General features: G+C 52.9%; 1 protein-coding gene across 1 annotated transcript in view; it reads right to left on the bottom strand.

Moving 5' to 3' along the window:
- Positions 1-2,926: 2,926 nt before the first annotated feature.
- SMARCC1 (SWI/SNF related BAF chromatin remodeling complex subunit C1) overlaps positions 2,927-17,701 on the bottom strand; it is a 79,375-nt gene continuing 64,600 nt past the window's right edge. The window contains exons 26-28 of the mRNA XM_073002706.2: positions 15,053-15,317; positions 4,441-4,623; positions 2,927-3,158 (exon numbers count right to left, since the gene is read on the bottom strand). Of these exons, the coding sequence (XP_072858807.2) occupies positions 3,070-3,158; positions 4,441-4,623; positions 15,053-15,317 (537 nt within the window). The 3' untranslated portion in view covers positions 2,927-3,069. The remainder of the gene's footprint in view (positions 3,159-4,440; positions 4,624-15,052; positions 15,318-17,701) is intronic.

Raw genomic sequence — 17,701 nt, 5'->3', positions numbered from 1 at the left:
CTCTCCAGTCACCTTGTAAAGGGAGAAAATCATGGTTTCCCCAGATCCCTCCAGAAAGGGACAGATTCCCATCCAATCAGAAGCGGAAGCCCAGACTTAAAACTTTTTAATCCCGTTTTTACTCAGCCTTTGGCTTTCTGCAACATAGCCAGGTACCTATTAGCCCCCAATTTCTCTGTGTCTTCGGCACTCTTGGGAATCGGCCAAAGGGCTAACCTCCCGATTCTCTACCCGATTCTCTCAAAAGACACTAGGTGCATCGTACGCTGTTCAACGTGCAATCAGTTGGGGTCTGATTGCACAACCCTCCGTTGAAGTGCATGAAGCCTCTGGTGAGTCATGTGCTGCCAAGCAGGCTCGCACTGGTGAGAAGACTCATTGATAGGGAATGCCACACGGTGGGCTCACACAATGGGCTGGGCCGTTCCTGGAGAGACAGGCAGGGGCTGGGCTTAGGGTAGTCGCCAAGGAGCTGGCTGGCGGCAGTGAATACCAAATTGGAGGGAGACCCCTGCTTGTTGCTTCCCCCCACCCCCATGTCTCAGCAGCTTATTGTCCCCTTGCACTGGGGCTTGCAAAGAATCTGTTCCGTCCAGCAGCTGAGGTGCTCAGCATCTTAATGACGGAGGGAGGCCATGTTAAGTTCCAGGCAGGGACCGGAAGGAAGGAAGGACCATTTGAGTGACAGAGCTGCATGGTTTCCCACCCCATCTCACACGCGGAAACTGGCGTTTTCCATGTTAAAAGGTAGGAGCAGAACCTGAAGCTTCCTGCCCCAGACCCTTGCACGAGGAGCCACTTCCAGGGTGAGGTCCCCGGTGCTCCATCACAGGCTTTGCTGGGAGATGAAGGCTGGTCAGGCCACAGGGGAAATGACGGGCCAGACTCTAGGGAGTCGGGATAAAGCTGGGGGAACCCGAGCCCGCTGGCTGCTTCCAGCTACAATGGCCTAGTTTAGTCCGAAACCTGTTTTCTTAGAAAGGGGGAGAGTCTAAGCTCTGCCTGCATCTGGTACTGTTGTGGGATGACCCCCTTCAAGTCTCCCTGCAAGCTTCTAGCAGGTAAAATTCAACATGTAGATCGTGGCTATGTTGGATCAAGAAGCACAAACGATGGGGGAAGCAACGTTTGGATGAGCCCTCTGGAAATGAAAAGGCATAGGCACCATCACCCACCTACCCACCCCCAAGGAATATGGCAGGCAGCAGCAATGGGGCTGAGCCCAGGCAGTCCTTTCAACCCACCACCAAAATAACAAACAGCTTGCTTGCAAATTTATTCCTCTCCCAATAAATACAACCACCACACTTACTGTTTTTAAAAAAACCCTGCATTTTTATTTCACAAAATTGAACGTTGCATTGCAGGAACACCCCCGCCCACACCCCAAAAGGACCAGACCAGAAAATCCTCATCTCTTGTTATTCAAGTGTAACAAAACACAACCAGGTTAACAATTCAAACTATGTTGCAAGACACAGTCAACAGTAGACTTTTTTTTGTTTTTTGTTTAAAAAAAGGGGGGGGGGGACACATTCTCAATCTAGGACCTTTGCATCCAAAATGGATCTGGCTAAAAACAACCTGAGGCTATGAATCTAAAAAGGACCATGTTCAGAATCTCAATTCTGTGCTGCACCAAAAGTGGTAGGAATGCGAGAGGCGTGAAGGGGTCCGCCCTTCTGAGAGAGTTACTGCGTTTTGGAGAGGACCTGGAGGCGCACCTTCTGTGTCACAAGGCATGGGTGTCTTATTTATTTTTCCCTGAGATGGGAGGATGATGAACCTATGAGGATTAACCACTTGGTGCCCCAGGGGCCAAGGTTAATCTCGTGTAGAAACCTGGATGGCGGTTCCCTCATCCCACGGGGTCTGGAGCTGGTTCTTGGGGAGAGGCACCTCCAGGGCTTAAGAGCAGCTCAGGGGGGAGGACTTCCTTGCCGCGTTGGGGGGGGGCAGGAGTGGGAGAGAGAACCGGTGTGCGCGTGGTGGTCTTGGCCGAAGCGAAGAGACATCTTTGCCGGAGGACTTCTCTGCAGTGGGAGTGGAGGGAGAGAAGGCAGGGAAACCTCTGGAAGAGGAGGAGGAGGAAATCTGGGCCAGCGGTAGCGTGGGGAGCCCAGTCCCGCTCTCTATCGGTTGCAAAAGGGCAGCTCCTCCTGCCCCATGGCGCCGGAGCCAGACGCAAGCACCGGCACCTCCACCAGAACCCAGGCTGCAGCTGGAATGTGTTGAAGAGAAGCAGGTTGGGAGCTGGGACAGAGGGGTGTGTGTGTGAGAGAGAGAGAGAGACAGAGAGAGAGAGAATCTATGGGTCAACAAGGAAAGAAGATGGGCAGGAAACCCAGGAGGACCATTCCAGAAAGCAATACACAGTGGATTTGACAAATGGGGTTTCTTTCTGCCCCGGCTACTGTAAGGACTTCCTGGCTAGGAAGCGAAGGGGAAGAAAGCAAGCTGGAGGCACCCCGCCCCTTCTTCCAGGGTAAAAGGCAGAGAAGGGGAAAAAAAAAAACCCTCCCCACAGAGGGCTCAGGCGGCTCGATTCTGCACCTGATTCTGGTCAGGCAAGGTCAAGGTTGCCTTTTCGTACGTTTTCAAGCCCGCTCTGGGGACACCCCGTGCTTTCGGAACACCCCCCCCTCCACCCTCCGGCAGCCTCTCTGCTCAGCGTCATAAACAGGGGGCTCAGGCCAGAGGGAGGGGCCGCGTCTCCCCACGTCTCTCAATTCTGCTGACGTGACCGGTGTGTACTGCACTTTGGCCTCATGTGCGAAAGGGGCCACGGCTACCACTCCAGGGGTTCTCCTCCGGTGGGGGGGGGGGAGAGAACAGAAGAATCCCAGAGATGGGAAGGGCAAAGCTCCGAACCTTTTTCGGGCAGGAAAGGGAGAGACGAACCACGGCAGTTGCACGGATCTCCAAACGACACGGGTTGCAAGTCGGGTGAGCACAGAGGAGGAGCGCCAGCCCCCAAAGGGAGGAGCACGAAATAGAGGAATGACGATTTTGGTGGCTTTTTTTCCTTGTTGTCACAGCTGGAGAAGTTTCTTGTCGCCAGGACCATCATCAGGGAGCGGTGGAGGCTCCTGCAGGCGGCGTCGGCGGCGTCGCCCCATCCGCTGGAGGCGGAGGCTGCTGAGCTGGTGGCGGAGGGTCTAAACAGGGACACGTCAAGCCAAGAATTACAGCAGGAAGCACAAGGGACAGGTCTTTGGGAATCTCCTTCTCTGCCAGCAGTCCACAGAGAGGTGTTTCCCCCCCTGCCCCCCCCATCTGGGAGAGTGCCCCCAGCTGGAGAAAAGCCACCCTCCTCACTGGCTCAGCCTCACATATTGCCAATTTTCAATTACAGTGGTGCCTCGCTTGACGATGTTAATCTGTTCCAGCCAAATCGATGTAGAACAAAATCGTCGTCAAGTGAGGAAAAAAAACCCATTGAAACGCATTGAAAACCGCTCAATGCATTCCAATGGGCTAAATACCTAACTGTCCAGTGAAGATCCTCAATAGGGTGGCCATTTTCCGGTGCTTCTCTTGCGAAAAATCCGTTCTAAATACAGCGGGGAGCCATTTTGCACAGCGGGTGGCCATTTTGAGAGCTGCCGATCAGCTGTTTTCAGACCATTGTTAAGTGAAAAACCGGTTCCCGAAGCAGGGAATCGATCATCTTTAAGTGAATTTTACCCATTAAAACATCGTTTTGCGATTGCAAAAATCTCATCGTCAAGCGGATTCGTTGTTTAACAAGGTAATCCTTACACGGGGCACCATTGTATTGCACAAAATTGCTGAACAACTTCAAAATTTACAATTGGTGCAGACAAGCAAGACTTGTCCACCAGCCCTATCCACCCCCACCGCCCAATACAGATGAATCCAAGCCCGCCAGAAGGTCTAGTACGGGAAGGACAGACACCAATGTGCTAAACTCTTTGGATTTTTTTCTGGACTCCAGGAGTTTTTGAAGGCTGCCCAGTATAGGAAGGTCAAAATGCAGCCTTACTTAAAAGAGTTTCTGCTGGCTAGTCATAGCCTTCTGTCAACATGTGGAATTCTGTGTGTGCAGAGCATTAAAATATTTAAGGGATGTGTGTAGAAAATGCAGTTTTGAAAATGTACACTGTATTTTAAAAATGAGGCTTGAACAGCTGTATACTTAAAGTCACTGCAAAACAACGGTCCAGCTCTCCAGCAGAGTCTGGGAGCAAGGTCCCTGTGCAGCAACCTAGCCCTGCAAAAGAACCTCCTTCAGGGTGGAAAGGTGAAATTCCAAAGCTGGAAGGGGCAGTGCCTTGAATCAGGGCCTGCAAGGATTTTACAAAAGGATACCTCCTCTGCTCGGGAGAGGGAAGGCTGGGCATATGGGGGATGGGGAACAAGGCTGGACGGAGCAAAGAAACTAGGAAGGGGAACCCTCATAGGGACCATTCCACTCACACAAGCCATTGGGCGAAGCCAGGGGGGGCCGAGCCCCGACGACACTTCCTGCTGCCGGCGCCGTACCCGACGGGGGAGCGCTGCCGCTGCTGCCGGCAGGGTGAGCGCCGGCGGCTCCGCTGGCCACAATCCGTCCTGGCAGAGACTGTCCAGGCATCATAGCGCCTGGCCCGAGGGCCTGACCTATGGGAAGCAAAGAGAAGGCCACAGTGAGTGGATGGCACAGGGAAGGCCAGAAGGCCGCAGAGTCTTGGGTCCTTAGGCGGCAGAGGGGCCCCCCTTGGGAGCTCTGCCGAGGACCGCAAAACAGAGCGGAAAGGAAGAGAAGCAAAAGAGATGAAATGCACACACGGGCACACTTACACACCCTCGGACGGACGGGCACACTATTTATCAAAACAAGCACTCCACGTGTCAAATATTTTTGTTTCCAAAGTGACATTTCACTTCTTCCGGCAGCAGTTGCTCCCCCGGGCGTTCCTGACCCAGGCCCACAGCTCCCATTCCGTGGGGCAGAGGGGCTGGCTAAGAAACCTGGGCAGCAGTTGCTGACACGTCTTAAGTGAAGGATGATTTTAAAGCCGGGCCCGGGAGTGGTGGTGGTGGAGGAGGACTCCGTCTTTCTTTTCCGCCCTGGCCCTCCCCCAGTCATGAGGCAGAGGGGAAGCGCTGCGGCCGTCTTTCTTCCCTCTGACAGCTCAAACACCCCGGCTTCTTCCTAGCCAAGGAAGCCGATTAAAAGCGCGTTAAGGCTCCGAAGGGAACGAAGGCCAAGGAAATGCCTCGTGAAACAGAGGAGCCGAGAGACACTCTGGGCCAAGGTACCTGCCGAGGGCCAATCCAGAGACCCGCTCCAGGCCTGTTAGGGAAAGCTTTATTAGGAACTGGCTACCCATCAACGTGCTTTATTTTTCTCATTAAAAAAAAGGCAAAACCCATCTGGAGAAATAAACGCCAGCAGCAGGGAGGGCTTCACATCTGATACGACCACGCCAGGCACAGTTTCCCCACAACTGGCTGTTTTCTGAACTCCCCAAGATCTCGGCATCCCAACACCTCATTTTGCCATCCTTGTCGCCCTCCTCTGGATGTGGTCCGGCTTGTCCATATTCTTTTTAATCTCTTGTGCCCAGAACTGGACACAAGATTCCAGGTCAGGTTCTGACCAAACCAGAATGGCATGTTACAATTGCTAGTCTTGATTTTCTTTTTTTTTTTTTAAAAAAGATTCACCTCTCTTGATCTGGTCACTACACTTTTGTTGGTGCAGCTTAGTATTGCATTAGCCCTTTTTGAGGCTGCATTACACTGCTGACTCATGTTTGGCTCAGGGTTTGCCCAGACTCGCCAGGTCCATTTTTCGTTGTTGCTGTTTAGTTGTTCAGTCGTGTCCCACTCTTCATGACTCCATGGACCAGAGCACGCCAGGCCCTCCCGTCATCCACTGCCTCCCAGAGTTGGGTGAAATTCATGTTGGTCGCTTCGATGACCCTGTCCAGCCATCTCGTCCTCTGTCGTCCCCTTCGCCTCTTGCCTTCACACTTTCCCTACATCAGGGTCTTTTCCAGGGAGTTTTCTCATGAGATGGCCGAAGTATTGGAGCCTCAGCTTCAGGATCTGTCCTTCCAGTGAGCACTCAGGGTTGATTTCCTTCAGAACGGATAGTTTTGTTCTCCTTGCAGTCCAGGGGACTCTCAAGAGCCTCCTCCAGCACCACTATTCAAAAGCATCGATTCTTCGGTGGTCAGCCATCTTTATGGTCCAGCTCTCACTTCCATACATCACTACAGGAAAAACCATAGCTTTGACTATGCGGACCTTTGTTGGCAAGGTGATGTCTCTGCTTTTTAAGATGCTGTCAAGGTTTTTCATCACTTTCCTCCCAAGAAGCAGGCGTCTTTTAATTTCATGGCTGCTGTCACCATCTACAGTGATCATGGAGCCCAAGAAAGTAAAATCTGTCACCGCCTCCATATCTTCCCCTTCTATTTGCCAGGAGGTGATGGGACCAGTGACTATGATCTTAGGGTTTTTTTGATGCTGAGTTTCAGACCGTTTTTTGCACTCTCCTCTTTCACCCTCATTAAGAGGTTCTTTAATTCCTCCTCACTTTCAGCCATCAGAGTGGTATCATCTGCATATCGGAGGTTGTTGATATTTTTCCGGCAATCTTAATCCCGGCTTGGGATTCCTCCAGTCCTGCCTTTCGCATGATGTATTCTGCATATAAGTTAAATAAGTAGAGGGAGACTTTGGTGCAGCCAACAAGGTGAGCAAGATCCTGACATGGCTTCAATGAAAAGGCCTGGCGCGCTAAACAAAGCCTGGGCAGACGTTTGTTGAAGGATTTTCCAACAAGCCATGAGACAGGCCGGAAAGCCCACCCAGGCACGTGGGGAGCACACAGCCACCTCCTCCTCCTCCGGCAGGCAGGCACCCTCCAGTCTGGAGGTAGGACATGGCTGTTGTTGTCTTCTTCTGCGAGAGGCCAACAAGACACTCAGAAGAGTTACTTAAGACTAGCCCTGCTCTTTCCTAAGCAAAAGCTCCCTCTGCTCCGATGACTGCGGAAAGGATTTTGCTTCTCTGGGGGAGAAACAGGGGGCATGTACACCGAGGTGGCCCCGACACCTTCCAAGGCTGCGAAGGCTGAGAACCCGAGGAGGGATCTCCGGGGAGGCAACATGCCGCAGCCAGAGTTCCATGTGAAGCCCTCCCCATCCAGTTCACCTAAAATCACCCTGCCTAGTCCCCTCCCCTTCCCACACCACGAGAGGATGCATCCAATACAGCAAAGGATGTCCCCTGCCCCCACCCTGGTCTGCTCAGTGAAAATTGACTGCTGCTGGCATCTGGTGCTCCTCCTTGCTCCAGCCTGCTCTTCCGAGATTGGAGGAAAAGACATCGAGGCCAGGCTACGGCCAGCGATGGGAGCACACAGCCACCCAGCATGCTTCCAGCCTCTTGCAGGCCGAAAGCACTCAAGTCAGAATCGAATCCCTCCCGGTCAGGACGTGCAAAAATTAGTTAAGACTGATGTGAAGGGATGGGGTGGCGTTATGAGTCCAGTACCCAGCCGCCGTGGGATGTCTTTGAGGTCAGGAGGCTCTTCAGAGGAGACCAGTCTCCCAAGTGCCAGTGAAGGCCAGAGGCTGAAGGTAATTGCCCCCGAAGACCCAAGGCTGGCCTTGGCAGAAAGCGGAGGCACCCTGCACAGCAGAACGGGCCCGGTCGGCACCTGCTCTGGCCCCATCTCACCCAGGAGGTGGGCAGCGCCAACAGGCTTCACATGCCATACACCCCACTTCCTTCCTTCCCCTCAAAGGAAGAGCCTCCTGTGCAAGCTCTCCCTCCTGACAGGGGCAGCCCCGGAGGTGAGGGGGCCCCCACCCCGGGTGGCCGGGCTGGGAGGGCACAGCAGCCTGTCCCAAGCTCTGCAAAAGGTAGGTGAGCCCCTAAGCTGTCCAGGAGGACAGAATGGAATTTAAAAAAATAATAAAAATTTAAAAAGTCCTCTCACTGCTATGCTTCAGGAAATAAGCGTAAAGGAATAATTGGGGGGGGGGAAGAAAGGTCAATCATCCCATCATCTTCACAGCGGTGCCTTCCATTGCTCCGACTCCTACCTCCTGGTTGAAAGAGGCCTTTCATTTCCCAGAGGCTCACATTTCGCCTCCTTCCTCACTTTTCTCTCCACTCCCTTGTCCTCCACGCAGGACAAAAATAGCAACAAGCCAGCCTCAGAGGTCAGCTCTGCAGATCTCGTCTACTCCTCGAAACCCAATACGCTCACACGTCGAGGGGACGGGCAATCACAGCTCCTTCCTGATGAAATGCTTTCCCATCTGCCACAAGGGATTTTACCCACACGCTGCTGTTGCCGGCCGACGCTTAAGTCTCAGATTTTCTAAGTCCTCCTCCTGACCAGCAAGACACGAGCGAGGGTCATATGGCCACGGCCGACGGGGCGGAACAACCTGCTTAACGCAGCTCATGCTAAGCTGGGCTTTGGGGGGGGGGTAGCTGCATGACCCCACCAAAGGCACCCTGACCTCTAAGACATCTTGTCCGTAACAGTTGGGCCACCTGTGCCAAAGCCAGCTTAAGCGCGGCCCCCTCTGAGGTTCTGCTCGGCCCCCTGCACGCAACAGAAGTGCGGTCGCTTTTCATGCTGGCTCCTGCAAAACACTGAAACGGGGAGGGATCCCCCACGGAAGCTCTACTCTGAATTTGCTGCAAGGAAAAGTGTGCGCATCCCACGACTGGGCAGTGTACAAGCTGAGCGGACAAACCAACGAGAGCGCCGAGAGAGACAAAGGGGGATGCATGCATCAACCCAGACCCTGCCAGTGGAAGACCGAAGGCAAGGCAGGAAGGTGCCCAAGAGCCGTGAAGGGAAAAGGGGCTGGAATGGGGCCAGACCAGGATTGGGGGGGGCAAAAGGAAGAGGTGGGGTGCCCTTTACAGCATGGCCAGCTGTTGCATCGCCTGCCGAGAACATGCATAAATGAATGTGGAGCAGGGGCACCCTGGGTTCTGGAAACGCCCAGGGACTGTCCCCTGGGGGGACGGAAAAGGCCAGATCCCGTACCTTCTGCTCACTTCAGGGAAGGGAAGGCCGGCCGACTGTCCAGCCAGCCTCCTGCCCTGAATTCATCCAACTCTTCCCCCTCCTGCCCCCCAGGGAAGCCCAAAGCCTGGGAGGGGAAACCTCCACTGACCAGGGCCGCCCTTTCCCAATCTCACATCTCTCTGGGCGAGTTGCCAGTGTCTGGCGGCCAATCCCACGAGAGACCTTATTCCGAAAGGGTGACGCCGGAAATACAAACCAAAGGACCGTGATCTTAAAACAGGTGTCTGTAGATTTTGAAGAGTTCAGTTTTATTTGGGCTTCTTTTTCTCACCCCATTAGCTGCTCTGCCCGGACGCTTGCTGCCTCTGCCACTTGTTTTTCTCTCAGGCCTACCTTGCAAGAAGGTCTGTGACGTGCGACCAAATGGCATCGTTCCGTCCCCTCTGGGCTTCCCAGGAGAAAGAGGGAGCGAAGCCTTGGGGATGCCCTGTCCAGCCCCACAATAACTCCGCTGGAGAGAAGGCGGCCGTCTCTTTCTCAGCGGCACTAGGGCCCTTTTTTCTGGCTTGCCTGTTTCCAAACCTGCACCACCGCGCCCAAGGAAATGGCTTCCCACTTTCCTGCTAACACGATTCCTGCAGCAGAGACGTGACGATCTGTTAAAGCAAGAGATGCTCGTAGGAGTCTGTCCAATCACAGTAGCTTTCAACCTGACAAATAATGCAGCAGAGACCATCCAGGGGAAGAAGCCCACGTATAAACATGGATTAAGCATTTGGGCATTCTCGCCTGCAGGACGGGAAAAAGCCAAAACCAACAACTAAAAACGGCTCTTGGGAAGAAAGAGGAAAAGACGGCTTGAGACACACGGAGGCTAAAACAGAAGGAAGCATGACCTACATAAGAGAAGGGAGAGCTTAAAGAAAAAAAGAAGAAGAAGGAAAACCCTGAACGGCAGATGTTTCAGGAGGTGGAAAGGTTTGCTACCGTGAGAGGCAGTCTACCGAAAAATCCTCCCGAGTTTAGCGTCTTTCCCTGGCCTAGCCAAGGCAGATTCACTGGGAAGGATTTCTCATTGCTCCACCGCCTGACACAGGCAGGCACGTTCCCTGGGTGTGCAGAGGGGGAGCCTGGGCCCTGGACGGCCCCTGGGGGGGGGACGGACTCTCTTCTCCTGACACATTTATTGATTGTTCCCCTCTGTTAACAGCTACTGATCACATTCTGTGAAGTGGAGGAAGTCCAGCCTGAGGCTTGGTTGGCCTTCAAAGAGGCCGTGGCTCAGAACGTGGTGCCCCGTTCCAGGGGGGGGGGGGTCCGGGGAGGGGTCTGGGTCACTTTATTTGACTAAAACCGTCCTCTGCTGCCTTCTCAGGGCCTGCACGCTAGATGACCAGAACCATCTGCTAAGCAGCACTTGGCCCTTCTCCTTGACTCATCCAATGGCTTCACATTGGATGAGTAAACGGATCTTTTAATCTTTACATCTCACCTCTAGGGGAATCCCACCGCCAGGCATGGGGCTCTGTGAGCAGCATCCTAGAATCACGGAGCTGGAAGGGGCCTCCAAGGCCACTGAGTCCAAACCTGCCCCCGCTCAAGGCAGGAAGGCAAGTCAAAGCAGATCTGACAGACGGCGGACCAGTTTACTCTTAAACGTCTCCAGCGTTGGGAGCACTCACCGCCTCCCCCTGAGGTCATGGGTTCCGTTGTTGTTCTGCTCTTGCAGTTGAGACGTTTCTCCTGAGATTCAACCAAAATCTGGCTTCCTGTCGCTTGAGCCCATTAATATGTGTGGGGATCCACCCAGTAGCAACTTTGCAGCTGAGGTGAGTTTAACCTGGGACCTCTCGCTCTCTGGCCCTTGCCCCCGAAAACCACAAAGGACAAAAGCGCTTGTCTACTGGCAATCCAGCGATACCCTGCTGGTACAGTGTGAAGGCGGGCTGGAGAGAAGTGGGCTTGTGGGGAAAGTCCCCCAAGGGAGGAGGGAGGCCCTCTTTGCAAAGGCACGGGACAGTGTGATGGGTCTTCTTCTGCAGAGAACGGTGGTGGCGCCTGACACGTGTACGCTCCACCTCAAACTCTGAAAGGACCCCAAAGAGCAGCCTTGCAAGTCTTCATCCTACCAGCCAAGCACTGGCGTCTGCCCGACATGCAGGGCATGTCCCCCAGGAGACCCACAGTTACAGAGTCAGGCACTGAATAATTAAGCACACCAGCTAATTTAGCACGGAGTCTCGAGCTTCCTGCGCTCTCTGCCAAGTGCGCTTCCATCACTCCTCCCTCCTCTCTAGCATAGTCATCAATTCGCTGCTAGTCAAAGAGGTGGCCATCTGAGCACCACAACCGACCCGACCACCCCTTGCCAAACGCGAAGCGTCTATTTTCTGGTCTACGGCCAACCGGACGCCAAACTCCGGGAGACCAAGGAGATTCTTCTGAACAGGTCATGGGGCGGGTAACGTCACTTCATGAGAGCCGGCAATGCTCGGTTGTCAGGAGGACGAAGTGGCAGGATGAGACAGCACTGGCTACCTTCATTAAAAGGCTCCTAAATAAAATATCACAGCAGAGAACAGAGGACTTCAATTCGCTCGAGTGTCTTTGGCAGAGCTAAAAAACCTCTGCAGTTCTGTGAGGCTGAAGCTCCCTCCGGCATCCACGGAAGAGCTGATGCCGCCTGCCTGACTCCCAATCCTTGGGATGGGAGCAGGCAGGGTCTTAACTACTCTGGAGGGGCTGCATTCCTACGAAAGAGCACTGCACGGAACGGCAGAATCTGGCAGGGGCAAACAACAGATTTCTACTCACACCCCTAGGACCTTGCTCCAGCTGATCCTACTTGCTATATGCTCGGTGCTCCTGGGAGGAGAAAAGGCTGCAGGGAATCTCTCCCTGTTTGACTCTCAGCCACTTTTGGAGACCCAGGGTCGTCATCCAATTAGGAGCAAATCCCCACAAATTCTCTGAAAGTCCCTCCCAACCTGGCCAGGCAGATGGGTTCTCTCCTTTCCTCTAAGCGGCCACCTGCCAGGTGGCTCCTCCGTTACGAGGCCTAGGGGTTGGCTAAGCCTCCACCTTCCGTTGTAGTGACAACCAGTCTCCTGATGTTGCAGGCCCGCGTACGCTCCCCCTCACACAGAGGAGCCGGGCTGCCCGTACAGACAAGGATGCTGTCAGAAATGATGCCGAAATGATGCCTCTTTTGCCTGTTCTGGGTCTCCTCCCTTTTGCTGATGCCATCCTCTGTCCAGGCCTTCAAGTTAACACAATAAATGTCACTGAATTTGCAAATCTGGTAAATGCTGTGCAAGGGAAGCAAAAGGATATTCTCCCTAAATGTGGGCATGCTGTGAAGAGCATTTTCTGTGAACGGACGAAGAAAATCAGCTCTTTTATGGGGCCAAGACTGTCCTGCACCAGCTACAGTAGGTGGTTCTAAATATTTGGAAACACCAGCGGCACCTGAACACACACACACACTCTCCCCACATGGATCAGTGAAACAAACTAGAAGCGTACTTTGGTGGCCACCAGCCCAATCTTTCAAGGGCAGAAAAACCTGGCTTTGCGGCTGGAGGAAAGGACAAAGAGCGCCGCATATCGTCCCACGCCAGGCTAAAGCAGCAGCAGTCACAACGGTTGCTGGTGCCGACGAAGCAGGGACCGAGACCTGCCCTGAGCTGAGACATCTTGGCAGGGATGAAGCAGTGGCCCAACAAGACTGCGGGCTGTGCTGAGCGTTCAGGGTGGCGCCCTGGCTATTTTGCAAAGGAACAGGATGACAAGAAGAGACCTGAGGTTCTGCCCAGTGGCTCTCACTCCAGAGCAAAAGATATTTCTGACCCCCAGCCCCCAAAGTCAAATGTTCCACAGCCTCCCCCCCCCCTTTCCTGTCACCTGGTCTGGGGAGCTCATTTCCTCCCCAGCCCAGCCTGCCACTCCAGCACCATTCACTTCCACACGTCTCTTCAGGCTCGGTTGGGTGAACAGGCCCTCTTTCCGTCCCTCCCTGAAAGAGGAGGAATGGCTGCTGGCTGGGGAAGAGGCAAACAACCTTTCTCATGCCGTTAACAAAGCCAAAGGTGAGGGGGGTCAAGCGAGCGGGTGCCCCCTGTATTTTCTCGCTTCAAGCTTCCTCACTTTTGTCCATTAACAGACAAACCCACTGAGGGAGGGCTGCGGAGGTCTCTGTGCCACCAGCTCAACGGCAGACAGCAGAGCCCCTGTCCCTCCTGGCGGTCCAGATCACTGGTGCAGAAATCCACCAGGCCGACAAGCCATGGCTCTTCCTGACAGTCCTTTTGTCCCCGAACGGGCGACACACACAGACCAGACGGACAAAGGCAAGCAGGTGCACAGAGCAGATCCCGGATAAGCTGGAGGTCGAGCAGACGCAGGCAGAGGCAAAGCAAGAGAACAAGGTGCCGGAGCCCGGTGAGGTCGGAAAAGCGACGGCTCAGATTAAGGAGAACACAGGCCATTTTACAGAACCCATTCGCTTCTGTCAGAGCTGCGCTGAAGAGTAAGACTTTCAGAGACCCCAGCGCGCCACTGCAGCAGGCAGGCCGCCAACCAGCCCACGGAGTCATCGAGCAGCCCCCCCAGGGACTGAAGGAACTCCAGAGCAGCCCTACTGGGGGTGGGTGGGAAGGAACGTGGGCCAAGCGCGGTGCCTGGACGCCAGCGGCGGCCGAGCTGCTTCCCCTGGGAGCTTCGCTAAGCAGACCGTCCGGGCCCTCCTTCCAGCCGTACCCGAAGCCTCTCCCGCCACCCTGGTGCTCCCGCGCGGGGCCATGCGCCTGAGGCAACAGGCAACGAAAGGGGATGGCCCACCATGGCTGGTCAGAAATCTTCACAGCTGGGCCGAGCTATGAAGAGCAGAGGTGTGAGGCCGATGAATTAAAACAGAACAAGAAAAAGGTTCACTGGGGACACTCGGAGGTTTTGTGTGGCTTAGCGGAGGGCTTCTGTTGCCTGTGGAAAAGACCAAGCTTCAGTGAAAGCTCTGAGTGGAATGACACACAGTTTATCTGTGCAAAAGGATGTCCGAACCTGGCCTTTTGGACTGTGTGGCAGGCAAGTGAGATGGGAGGCTTGGTGCATTTTTGCCAAATCTGGTTTAGAGCTTTTATATAATATTTGTCATGGTTTTATAATTTCCATCAGTATATTTTTAGTTATTTGTGGATTTTCATTTTTGACTTTTATTTTTGTAAGCTGACTTGGGATCCTAGAGATGGAGAAAAGGTTGGCTAAAATCCAAACACCCTATTTTTCCGTGTATAAGACACGACTTTTCCCTAAAATCATTACACTAAAAATTGAAGGGCATCTTTTACACGGAAGTAAGCTGAGATAGCCAAAAACAAAACGGCTCATACCTTGCCTCTGTAAACAAGTTTCTTCCAATTCGGATGCTTAGCTGCCTCCAATCACAAGCCTTATGGAACTGATGTCAGTTCATGCTGAACAAACCAACTGGAACACACCTCCTTGGACGTGGAGCCTGTAGGCTCAGATGCAACAGGGACTCCTAATGTCAGTGTTCTGAGCCCAAAGACTGAATCCTCAAAGCAAAGTTTTCTTAATGTTTGGGTTAGATATGTGTGCGTGTGTGTGTGTGGCTCAGCAGGCCATGAATAAAAATGGGGCCTCTCTCTCGCCCTCTCCAAATGTGTTATGCTATGGGCTTACCAAAAGGAAGTTGTCTTGTGTCCCTCTTACCATCAGCACAGATGGAAGAACCATTTTACTTTAACTGTTGCTTGCTCATTGAAAAATTCCTACACAACAGAAAGAGAAGGCACCACCCCGGGCATGACAGGTGAGATGCAGGTCCCTGAGAGGGAGAGAGAGGCTCTCCTTGTATCAATACCTGCCCCCAAGGTTAAGGGAGGCCCTTCTGCCTATCCCAGCTACAGGGAACGGAATTTCTGATTGGCCAAAGGCAGCCTTCGTCTGCCAAATGGTACCTCCTGCCAGGCAAACGATGCTCCATTTTCTGGGCCCAATAACCCTTTAGCATCTCCTTACCTGGCTGTGGAGGCTGAGGAGGGGGCATCTGATGGTGCATCATGGGATACGGAGGCGGCTGCTGGTGAGACATCAAGCCTGGGTGGCTGGCAGTCCCCAGGGGGTTCATGCCGGGGCCCCCGGAATGCTGGTGGGCCTGCGAAGCGCTCTGGCTGTACTGCTGCTGCTGTTCCAGCTGCTGCCGGGCGCGCAGTTCTGCGTACTTGAGCTGCTCCATATGGAAGTTCTGGCGCTCAGTCAGCAGCTGTTGCCTCTGCTGCTCCAGCTGTGGAGAAAGAGACTCACATCATGAACACAACAATTAAAATCAAGCCATAAAACATCACCAGGCTTTCTTTCCTCCCAGATGCCTTTATTAGGAGTGTTCCTTGATCATTATTATTATTATTTTATTATTATTATTATTAAAATGAGATCTAGAATTCCTCTCATGTCATGTACAGGCTGATTTCCAGCATTCATCATGCCCCATGCAAGGCAGAACAGGGAGAGGAGAAGGCAGCCCCAGGTGGTGGTGGTGGGAAATCCCTCGACCCCCAGATGGAGGAGACGCGTCCCAAGGGCCTCCCCCTCACATGCACCTCAGAGATGCTCTTCCCCACCACAGGGAGACGGGACTCTCAGGCATGCACGAGTGCGAAAGTCTACCTCAAGGTGGCCTTTGTACTTTGGAAAAATGAGGCCACCATCTTTCTCAAGGAGGGTGTTTTCTATTGCAGTGGCTCCCAACCTTGGGCTCCGAGAGGTTCTTGGACTGCAACTCCCAGGAATCCTGGCCAGCACAGGTTCCTAGAGGGTCGACTGCCGAGACCAGAGCGTCCGAGCTCAGAGATAAATCCAGCTGCACGCCCAAGCTGTGAGTGTTTAAGGGGTGTGGAGGCCCATCTAGCACACCAGCTACCATGGGATAGTTTCAAACAGGAGACCTCCAACACCACCCCCTAAAGCGGAGGTTTCCAGACAGTCAAGCATAGAAGGTGATGGTGGAGTTCTTCTTCTGTTTGGAACCATGACCATTTGGCTTACTGCGTCCCTCTGGGTTCTGTCTAGTCCCTTCAACATATACATAAAGCCACGGAGCGAGGCTGTCCAGAGTGTTGGCTTTTACTGCCACCACCACCACGTTAAAGACACCCAACTCTATCTTTCCATTCCATCTAAATCCAAGGAAGCTGCGGCAGTTTTAAACCAGTGTCTTGAAGTCAGCAATGCACTGGATGAGGTGAACGAGTGAAGGGTTAATCCAGGCAAGATAGATGGGCTCTTGGTCAGCTAAAACAGGGCTTCAATCGGTTCTAGATGGGGCCAAGCTCCCCTTAAGAACTCACAGCTTGGGTAGGCGGCTGGATTGATCTCTCAGTCTGGATGCCCAGGTCTCGGCAGAGGCTAGCAGTGGATCTGCACAGCTAAAGTTGCCAGTTGTGCCCATTCCTGGAAAAGTCTGACTTGGCTACGGTGAGGCATGCCTTAGTTACACAGCCTCACTGCAAGGGTCTTCTACATGGGGCTGTGTTTGAAGAGCGTTCGGAAACTTCAGCTGGTCCAAAGCAGTGCAGCCAGTCTGGTGATCAAGGCCAGCTACTATAGGGAACATGGAACTCCCCTCCTCCAGCAGCTTCCCTGGCCCCCTGCTCCTTTCCCAGACAGAATCCACAGTGCTAGAAAGCACTACACCAGCTGGATTCAGGTGATCTGAAGGCCTGCACCTTCCTGTACAAGCCCACCTGGGCATGAAGAGATGTGGGGGTCTGTCATGCTCCACCCAGGCTCTGGAGCGCCCGACAAAGGCAGGCTAGATTTGCCCACGTCCTAGCAGCTGAAAACGTTTTTATTTAAGCAGGCCGTTGACAATTCAGAGCCATGATTTCCCAGCGGATGGGCTTGTTCTCACTCTTTTATGTTAAATTAATACTACTATTTTTAACTGATTTTAAAAATTATAATTTTTATTTATTTTAACCCTACAACTGATTCCAATTCCATTTTAATGTTTGCCACTTTATTACATTTTTAATCTGCTCTTGCATTAGGTTAGCTTGTAAGCTGCCTGGGTTCCAGAAAGATGACACACAAGACAAAACAAAACAAACAGGACATGCCATTTACTGCATGAAGAACACCCACCTTTGGCAAGCACACAGTTTCAGGTAACAAACACAAAGGTAGCATAAACGGGCATGGCTCTGTTCGGTTTTCTATTCCTGGTTTTCAAAGAATTTTACTGATGGTAATTGCTACTGTCATGGTTTTTCTCTTCCTATACAGATGGAAGTCAAGCAAATAGCTTCTGGGCTCAGACAGGCACGCAAAGCCCAGCCATTCAGATGGAGAGGCAAGGACCAGGTGCCCCTCAGACCAAAGTTATTTCCAATCTCTCTAAACAGCTTGATTAAAAAAAATGGAAAAGAGGCAGATTCGCAGATTTTGAGGATTCTGCTCATCCCCAGCATGCACAAGAGACACTGGATGTTCAACGGCACTGATAGCCAAAGGAGTTCCTGGGCTTCGTGAGGGCTAGATTCCAGCTGTAGGTTCACATTTGCTGGGTGGTTTTATACACGTCACACAGCCTCGTTGTTTAAAATGTGATCATTCCGTGGAAAATGTTAACAAAGCAAGGTGCAGGTTTATAAAGCATCAAGCACATGT

Source organism: Pogona vitticeps, chromosome 6 (genome assembly GCF_051106095.1).
Source record: "Pogona vitticeps strain Pit_001003342236 chromosome 6, PviZW2.1, whole genome shotgun sequence".
Lineage (NCBI taxonomy): Eukaryota > Metazoa > Chordata > Lepidosauria > Squamata > Agamidae > Pogona > Pogona vitticeps.
The sequence above is the reverse complement of the archived record's forward strand: the minus strand, read 5'-3'. Positions and strand labels throughout refer to the sequence as shown.